The sequence below is a fragment of the Triticum urartu genome, chromosome 7A (genome assembly GCF_056163025.1).
Source record: "Triticum urartu cultivar PI428250 chromosome 7A, HENAU_Tu73, whole genome shotgun sequence".
NCBI classification, from domain to species: Eukaryota; Viridiplantae; Streptophyta; class Magnoliopsida; order Poales; family Poaceae; genus Triticum; species Triticum urartu.
Window position 1 is genome coordinate 634,117,948 of NC_141879.1, and position 9,925 is coordinate 634,127,872.

The 9,925-nt window shown below is 42.0% G+C and overlaps 1 protein-coding gene across 1 annotated transcript; it reads right to left on the reverse strand.

The window, feature by feature from the left end:
• Positions 1–1,017: 1,017 nt before the first annotated feature.
• Positions 1,018–2,459, reverse strand: LOC147960863 (uncharacterized). The gene is made up of 2 exons (XM_087537237.1): positions 1,382–2,459; positions 1,018–1,061 (listed from the first exon to the last, which is right to left on the reverse strand). The coding sequence occupies exons 1-2, from the start codon at positions 2,130–2,132 to the stop codon at positions 1,018–1,020; spliced, it is 795 nt and encodes a 264-aa protein (XP_087393363.1). The 5' UTR covers positions 2,133–2,459.
• Between the last annotated feature and the right edge of the window lie 7,466 nt (positions 2,460–9,925).

Below are 9,925 nucleotides of genomic sequence, written 5' to 3' on the forward strand. Positions count from 1 at the left end.
AATGGAGGGCCTCCATCATCACTCTCCCCCTCTTGTTGCACTTCAGGTGGGGATAAGGCAATGCCAGTGTCATTTGTTGGTCCATAATATGATTCATGTTCACGGAACGTCACATCCATGCTCACAAAAAAACGACGCTCCGAAGGACACCAACATCTATAACCCTTTTGGGAGGCAGAATAACCCATGAAAACACATTTGAGAGCACGAGGGTCTAATTTTCCAACAGAGTTCCTATAGTCATGCACAAAGCAAACACACCCAAAGACCTTCGGAGGAACTACAAAATCATTAGATTTCAAGAGACACTCAACAGGTGTCGTATGACCAAGAACCCGAAGAGGCATACGGTTTATCAAATATGTTGCAGTTTTTATTGCTTCCCCCCAAAGAAATTTAGGCACATTCATTGTAAACATAAGTGAGCGTGCAACCTCAAGCAGATGTCTGTTTTTACGCTCTGCAACACCATTTTTCTCTGGAGTGTTAACATAGGTCGTTTGATGTTCAATGCCATTTGAGGCAAGGAACTGTCCAAATTCTTGGTTGACATATTCAGTTCCATTATCTGAACGCAAAGTTTTAATAGTTTCCCCATGTTGATTTTTAATAAGAGCACATAGATCTTTAAAACCTGAGAACACGTCACTCTTACGCTTCAAAAGATAAAGCCAAGTGTAACGACTAAAGCAATCTATAAAAGTTACAAACCATCGATGTCCATAAATGGAGTGAACCTCACAGGGTCCCCAAACATCAGAGTGAATCATTTCAAATGGTTTGTCACTTCTTAAACCTATACTAGGATAGGAACCCCTTGTATGTTTAGCCAATTCACAAGCATCACATACCAGGAGCTCCCTGGGAGACAACTTAAAAAGAGAAGGGTAAATATGAGATAATGCCACAAAAGAAAGATGTCCAAGCCTGTGATGGTGTAGTAGTAGTTCTTGACCAGGAGACAGACATGATGCAAAAGCAACTTCATCACTTCCTTCATCAAGATAGTAGAGTCCATCATGCACGGTCCCAGTCGCCAACAATCTCCCTGTGTCTATGTCCTGAAAAGCACAACAGGTAGGATCAAACCAACATCTACAATTAAGGGATTGAGTAATAGAGCTAACGGACAAGAGATTGACTGGAAATTTTGGAACATGTAGGACAGGGGATAAGGACAATGTCTTAGTGCACCTGACAGATCCACGTCCTGTAATAGGTGCCATGGATCCATCAGCTACACGTACCTTGTCCTTACCAGAACAAGGTGTATAGGAAGTGAATAAATTCGAGACTCCTGTCATGTGGTTAGTAGCTCCTGTATCAATAATCCAAGATTTTGGTTGTGCTCGAGAAGTGTGGACCTGATGATTTGGCATACCTTGGTCAGAAGTGATATGAAGGCTAGACTCAACTTTAGATGAACCTTGAGAGGAAGAGGAGCCTTCTGAGAGTCTAAGCTTGGAAGTGAAATCCTCAAGAGCTCGCACATCTACCACTGGCAGCTCCCTTGTGGATGTAGTGAGATTAGCATGTCTTTTACTTGCTCCCTGAACTCCCCCTAGCCGAGACTTCCCTTTTTCCCACCAAGATGGATAGCCATGCAGCTCAAAACACATATCCTTTGCATGTCCGGTCCTTTTGCAATGGTTGCAAAATAGTTTGCTTTTATCTATTTTACCAAACGGCCTTGGAGCATGGCGAGCTTGTATGGATAGGGCTGCACGTGCATATGAATTTTCCTGACCATGCTCCTTGGGTTGAATAAGACGAGTCTCCTCCTCAATCACACTAGAGATGATATCGTCAAGGCTTAGCCATTCAGTTTTGGAGAATATTAGCTGACGACGGAGGTCAAATTCCTGATTCAGGCCATCAAGGAAGAGCTTGCCCACAAATGGTTCAAACCAGGTATGGTGAATAGCCATGTCATTCTTGTCAACGGGTTGAAATGGATGGTAATAATGCAACTCCCTGTACAATCTCTTTATCTCACCAGCATACTCAGTCACTGATTTTGAGCCTTGCTTTAAGTGAGTCAACTCCTGCATGATGCGAGTAGCCTGCATCTTATTTGATTTTCCTGAGAATTGCTTCTCTAAAGCTCTCCACACTTCAGATACAGTGGTCATAGTCTCAACTTGCTCTCAAATTGATGGTTCCATGCTTCCTAATAACCAGACCAACACTCTGTCATTGATCTGTTTTGTGCTAGTGCCACTTTCATCAGCACTACGCAATTCTTCGTAACCATGATAACTCAGGATTAACTGGGCATGTCGTGCCCAACTGATGTAATTGCCCGGTCCAGCCAACTTCACTGGATTAGGCTCAAGCGCATACTTGACTGCTTCAGGAACCAATTTGAGTTGTTGTTGCTGCTCAAATACTTTGCTAAAAATTTCATATAACTTATCCACACTACTATCCCCTGACTTCTCCTTGGTTGGATCTGCCATGATTTACCACCACCAAAAGAGCCAGTCACACAGGACTTCTTTTGCAGCACTCCACCAGCAACAACACACAAGCAGCACAAAAGCAAAGTACTAGCAGAGTCGATGGCAACTAAATGTACTAGTACTCTCGAATGCACACAAGTAGCAGAAGTATTTTAATCCGGCCACCAAGCAGAGATGAGATATACGGCAACACTAATCACAGTTGACCAAAAGCAACCACAATCAGCAATAGCAAGCCAGCTTACTCCTTCGGCAGGAACAGCCACACCAAGCAGTTTCCCAGCGTCAGAGTATGGCAAATACCAGGAGTACGCTCAGCCACACCGGACGGCAGCTCGAGTGCGCAACAATCACCACCGATAGCCAAAAATCACGGCAACACAGCACCGCAGTAGGTTGAAATCACAGCAAAAAACAGAGAAGATTAACCTGCTCCGATGCCATGTTGAAAATCATATGAGATTTGAGTGATTTGAGCTAGGGATTTGAGGGAGCATGAAGAGGATTTGGGGAAACTCTGGATCATTCCACACCGATCCCTTCTCTATGTACTCATTTATATTTGTTTGTACAATTTACATTTTAGTCCCTAAGAAGTCACCTAATTACAGTATTCATACACCAACAAGTATCTTTCAAGTATAATGTCATTGTAGGGTAGTAAGGAAGGCAACAGATTTAAACTTTATTAACCATACATGAGAGCTCAGTGTTATTTCATGAAGAAAAGTAAATGTACAACATCTTACAGTTCCACTTAAAAGATGCTAGCCACTTACAACAACTACATTCACGTTAAACATCCATACTAGATTTAGAGATAGCAAAACACTACACTCTGGTTGTAGGCGCCCCAGATGATTGAGCAATCATCACCAAGGAGCAGCCGTCAAAAGCTACCCTGCGTATGCCACATGCCATATCACCACGGAGTCCCATTTCTAAGCCTGTGATCCTGTTGGGTGTCATAGAATCATGAAATTCTTTCATTTGATCCTGAGGCAATCAAGTTCAGTTGCTGCAAAGCCTTCTAAAAAATCTTGCCGGTCTTCCACTCCTCTAATAGAGCATAAGGATAGTCTATCTCCTTCCCAATGGCATCAGGCAAAAACTCTTTTGGTAGTGCCAATAGTGAGTCGTCAGCTTGATGTGCAAATACACCCACCTTGTGCGCTTCCCGGGATAATATCCTGATCTGTTTCAAGATATCATCCAGTGATGTTATCTGATATCACCCTTACTAACAATGATATGCTTCTTGTTGTGGGTCAGTTGCATGTTGATTGCTTTCTTAGCTTCACTTGAGTAATGTCCGTAAGTCTGAATCCAATATGATGGTGGAGGAGCTGGTGACGAAGCAACCTCAGTAGCGCTCGAAGGTGGAGAAGCGGCTGGTGAAACTGCAGCCTCAGTCTCACTTGAAGGAGCAACCTCAGTAGCGGTCGGAGGTGGAGAAGCGGCTGGCGAAACTGCAGCCTCAGTCTCACTTGAAAGAGCAGCCTCTGGCTCACTAGATGGTGCACAGGTAGGTTGCGAATTAGGCGTATCTAGATAAGTCCTTGCAACAGTAATTGATTCGCAAACTGCATTGAGAACGCATTGGATGCGTGCAGCTTCAGCTATATGAACTACGAAGATTTTGATAGCTTGCTTCAATAAATCTGTAGACCTTCCGTCGCACTTGGATATGACATGAAATGCGTGTCTGAGGGCTTCAGCTCCTACCCATGTGTCACTGACACTATGCCCACCAACGCCAGCAGCGGTATAACTACCCGTAAAGTCAAGCACAGTGTATCCTCATCACATATAAAATCCTTCTCTTTTTTGAATACAAACATACCGTGATCATTTCTGAAGGCTCTGAAATATAACTTGTTTGCCAAAATTGGAAAGTTGATGGATTTTTTGCAGTGTAAGACCTCAAGATGGAATGTACCTACTCCTGGTGGAGTATATACCTCGCTCCCAGGTCCATAGATAGATGAGACATCAACACGCTCCCCATAGTCATAGCAAAACTGCCGCAACTTTGCAATTACTTTCATCAGGCTCGATTTCACTTGAGCTTTCGTACCATCCAAACATAAAACGCTGGAGTTCTTTGCCTTCAAAATGATTTCATCCTGAAACTTTCTCTGCAAAAACATCAAAAATTAAGTTCACAATTTACATGATGACAATGAAAAAAGAAAGAATGCAGGAATTTAACTCGTTAGTGTAACCGATAATCCATGCTTGCCTAAGCTATAAACAATAGCCATGATGAAGCCCTTGAACAGAGGTTCCCCTATACATTTAATAAACAAACCTGATAAAGAATACCCATGATTATACCCTTGGACTTAAGGAGATTAATTTAATTACATACATTTTCTACTTCCAGACTTTTTCTCTATTAACCATTAGTGGTTGCTGCTTTTCCTTCATTGTTCATTCGCCATTTTTTGTTTCAGAGTTATCATATTCTTCATGTTTTGAATGAGCTGCCAGGGAAGGAATATTGGTTTTACAGTTCTCTCTGTCAGAGGCCAGCTGAGTCATGCTTACTTTATTAACTTTGCTATTAGACAGATGGAACTATTTGATTTTTCCCATTCAATTAAGCAATCTTTTGAGGAGCTTGAAATGAGCTTGAAATAAATAATATTTCCCCACCTAAAAACATTTCTCTTCATCAGAAGACTAGATACTTTAAACAAGTTTAAAGCAAAAGATTTCAACATCATGATTCACACCAATGTGGCAAGCCTTGGTATTGACAATTAAAGAGTTTGCCCACCTAATGCCAAACAGCATGGAACAAAAATGGTGTAGCAGAACCAAATAGCAATGGCAATGGCGTGCACAGTGCTGAAACAAAGGAAGATGACAACAGAATTCTGGGAGGGGGAGGCAATGAGCATTGTCGACTTCTTGCTCAACTGTGATCCCACCAAATCCCTCGCTGGTAAAATGCCTTAGAAAGTGTGGAACGGCTACAAGCCAGTGATCCACTACTTGCGCACCTTGGGGTTGTTAGCACACGTAGGAGTAGGGCAATCTCCACAAGCTCGCTGATCGCAGCTTTCCATGCCATCTTTATCGGCTACGACAAAGGAATGAAGGCATACCGGCATCTAGACTCTATAAAAACACATGCCCTCATCGCTGGTAACAACACAGATTTCTATGTTCTTCTATGATCGCCACGTAAAAGACATGTTTCTCAAATGAAAATAAAATCACGATCAAATTTCAGAACTACAGTACTACAATGTTTTTATTTTTTGTTTCCGGAGCATTACAATTATCTAAAAATTATAGTGTGTATAGGTACACCGCAGCTCAGACATCACTCTATCTGAAAATTATTTTACAAGAATTAAAGAATAATATAAGTTCAGCAATTTGATACCTTTCTTCGGGAAAAAAATCTGCGCATTTGAGGAAAAATATGATATGAAGAAGACAGCGTTGGCAACATTTCTCTCCGGCGTATTAGAGGGAGGTACAAATAAGCGTGCACCTGTAGAATTATCATCCAGGTCAGAAACATTTATGTTACAATGTGGATGTGTGTAGGAGTCTGGCCCAAGTGGCCCGTGTGTGCTTTCATATATAATGATCTATCATCTAAGTATAACAAAATGTAATAATTGATGTACCAAAACCAAAAACATAAAGATCCTCATAATATCAAAACACTAGAATTTAGAAGATCCAACACAAGATCGTATACGAGGGCAAAGTATATAATCCTGGTAATCCCAACAGAAAGAAGTGACCCATATAAATTAATATGAACATTAAAAACTACTCCCTCCGTCCCATAATGTAAGACATTTTCACAAGCTAAGATGGCTTGTAAAAACATCTCATATTGTGGGACGGAGGGAGTACCATCTTGGAATAAAAAGTTTAAATGGAACCAAGTTACAACTATGGCAGATTATGTGCCAATGTGGGGGTGGATAAGAGGAAGTTTAAGTTACAGCAAGAACAAGAGCCTTAACAGCAAATCTGTAATGCCCATAAATAATAATGATAAATCTCATGCAAATTTTCGAACCAATATTGTTAATAACAAGTCCTTCATAAATGTGTTGCCCACATGGCAGATTATGTGTCATGTCGCGGCGCCGATGGAGACTATTTCCCATTATATTTTCATAAACTTTTATGAAGTTCACACAGAAAGGTCACAGTAAAATGTCATTTTAAAAACAAACGGAATTCATATATAATATAAGAACACACCCATAACAAATCCGCAGTAAATACAAATAAAAGTTGAGTTAGTAACTTCTTTTATCATTGTTTTTCCATAAGTGCTGTCCGGCTCATTTATGCAAGTACATGCATCAGCAAACAGACCAAGCAGCAGTGGCAACTGGAATGAGGAAGGAAACATTTTGAAAAACTTAAAGACTTAACAGATGAACTAAAGCACGCATAAGATGTAAAGCAATTACAGAAGAAAGGAAAAGTGGACAGAACAATTCTTTGCTGAGCAAAATCTAAAGGTCCAGCTTATTAAATCGGTATACATCAATTAACATATGAAAGAAGCTTCAGTAAACAACAAGAGCAAAAAAAATGCCTTAGCATCATGTACATTGGGAAGAACAGCTCAATTAATCAGAATAAAGAAGTGGTATCTAGCTATTTCAGAAAGGACTACCTCAACACATATCAAGCCTCTTTCAAAATTAGAGTCAATTGCACCAGCAGCTTGTGCGGCTTTACTCAGATATCTGATCTGCCACCACTTCACCTGAAAAAAGAATTCAAGCTTGTAATAAATAGGATTATCAAAAAAATATGGCACTTCAATCCATATTACATTATTACTTATCGCTCAAATGTATGTAGACATATTTCAGTGCTAGATACTCCCTCCGTCCGGAAAAACTTGTCCCTCAAATGGATGTATCTAGCACCAAGTTAGTGCTAGATACATCCATTTGACGGACAAGCCTACAAGCCATTTCGGACGGAGGGAGGTATTTTTTTTAAATACTTGTTATTTTTTTTAAATCCACTAAAGAGAGGTATTTTAAATCCGTGTTCTTACTTGCTACTTAGACAGGAAATAAAGAGAGGTATTTTTTTAAAATGAACTGGCTACCTGTTATTTTTAACAAAAGTAGATTTGATGAATTACCAATTGATCAGTTATCCACTAAACTTTTCAAAAAAAGAGGGGTTTCGGAACAGCAATGCAGATCGAAGAAAACACATGTGAACATCATGAGTGAGGAAAAGGAGACTAAAATCTGGTTGTTCTTGATCTACAAGTGTTATTGTCAACACACTCTGAGAGCTAAGGTGCACCGAAACTGGCAATTCTGTGCAAAAAAATTGCGGTGATATACCTCAAGTTGCTTGATTTTCATCTTCACATAACTAATGATCCCATCACCGCTCCAATTTGCCACAATTGAAATGGGTGAGCTTAATGGATAGACAATCTCAACATCTTCCCTTGCACCATACTCAGCAGCCCACTTGAGGAACGACGAAAGCTTTAAATAAGCAATAGTCAATATTAAGAAAGAAGCAACATTCTAGACATGATCATAAATGCAAACCATGTTGATTCGCAACAATCATAGTAGGTCGACATAGTGCTGGTGTGTCACAATATATACCGGACCAAATTAAAGAATACATGGCCCAAGCTGGACAATGCTAAACAGTAATAACATACATATGCAGAACTCATGTGCATATTCTTTTATCAACATGTAACATACAAGTGTGGCTACAAGTGTTATATATCTGTGTAAGACAAGTCTACTGAAACAATCTAGGCAAGCATACAGAAAGCTTGACAACAACAGCATTTATCTCACCGTGTCAGGAACAATTTGGTCTGCACCCGTCTTCAACATGTAGCACTTAATAGCTTCAGTTAGACCATCATCTTCAGGCTTTATCAAGGGATAATCATTGTCACGGACATTTGCTTCACCCTATAAGATGCAGAAATACAGACTCAGTCTACTAAGACACCACTGACATTGGTAAATCAAGTGCTTTATGTATGCATGAAATGAACGCATCCAAACAAAGATCAAAGATAGCCCCTTACCTGCTCTACAAGAGCGAGCGGTTGTGCCGATGCGAAACGATTGTGCATCGCCATGTCCCCGGGACCGTGTGCATCTTCACCTGGAATCGGCACCGCAAGATCGCTCGGATCCGCCTTCGAACCCTTTAGTAGATCCTTGGGGGTAGCCGAGAAGAAGCGCGACGGAGCGTGCGCCTGAACCCAGCTCGCCCCGTGGTACCGGCTCCTCCTCTTCCACCACTCCTCCGTGTTGATGCCCGGCGCCAGATCCATCGTTCCCAGCATGAGTGAGATCGCGTGCCGCTGCATGGCAAGATGGCGGCGCCCCGACGCATCGGGGACCTCTACTGCCTTGGCGAGGTAGAGACTGGGAGGGGGCGGCGCGGTGTAGGGGGAGCGGCCACATCTCGACAAGCCTCGCCATAACCCGCGCCAGGCATGCTCTGCGCCGGCAACTAATTGCTAACCCTCGCGAAGGAATCAGAGGAGGCGGCGAGGAGTGGGAGGGGAGAGGAGAGAGAGAGCTGAAGAGGCGGGGATGGAATGGGGAGAGGAGAGAGAGATGAAGAGGCGGTGTGGGGGCGGAGATTTCCGAGGACCTGCTTTTTTGATAGACTTGGTGTATGGAACGTAGGTTTTCTAAACCGTCAGATTAGAAATAAGCGTTTTTGATTGTAGAATGCTGCCTGTCCCTTGGTTTCGCTGGATCAGGTCTACAAGCTTCCCGCGCGGGTGTACACCACTTTTCTGACACCTTTTGTGCTAGCTATTCGTAGACGCGGTGCATGGGCCGAGAGTCGGGATAGAGGTCCAACAACAGACTACTTCTTCTCATGGAAGCAGTGTACCGGTGTATATCTCTTTGTTTTGCCTCCTTCGCCATAGCTCTACCTTTTTTTCAAAATGAAAAATGCTTGGCTCCTTGGGTCACGGCCGGTCTCACGGGTCAGCCATACCTCTAGCCCCTGCGACTTGTACAGCTACGAAGTACGGGTGCGTGCACGCAGAACCACCCAGACACCCATAACCTATCATATTTTTATACAAGAGGAGAACCAGTTTTACAGGACTGACAAAGTACAACAACAAATTGATTGGATTGGATGGCAAATGGACACCACACCAGAATACATAGGCTACTCCCTTGCACCATACTCAGCAGCCCACTTGAGGAACGACGAAAGCTTTAAATAAGCAATAGTCTATATTAAGAAAGAAGCAACATTCTAGACATGATCATAAATGCAAACCATGTTGATTCGCAACAATCATAGTAGGTCGACATAGTGCTGGTGTGTCACAATATATACCGGACCAAATTAAAGAATACATGGCCCAAGCTGGACAATGCTAAACAGTAATAACATACATATGCAGAACTCATGTGCATATTCTTTTATCAACATGT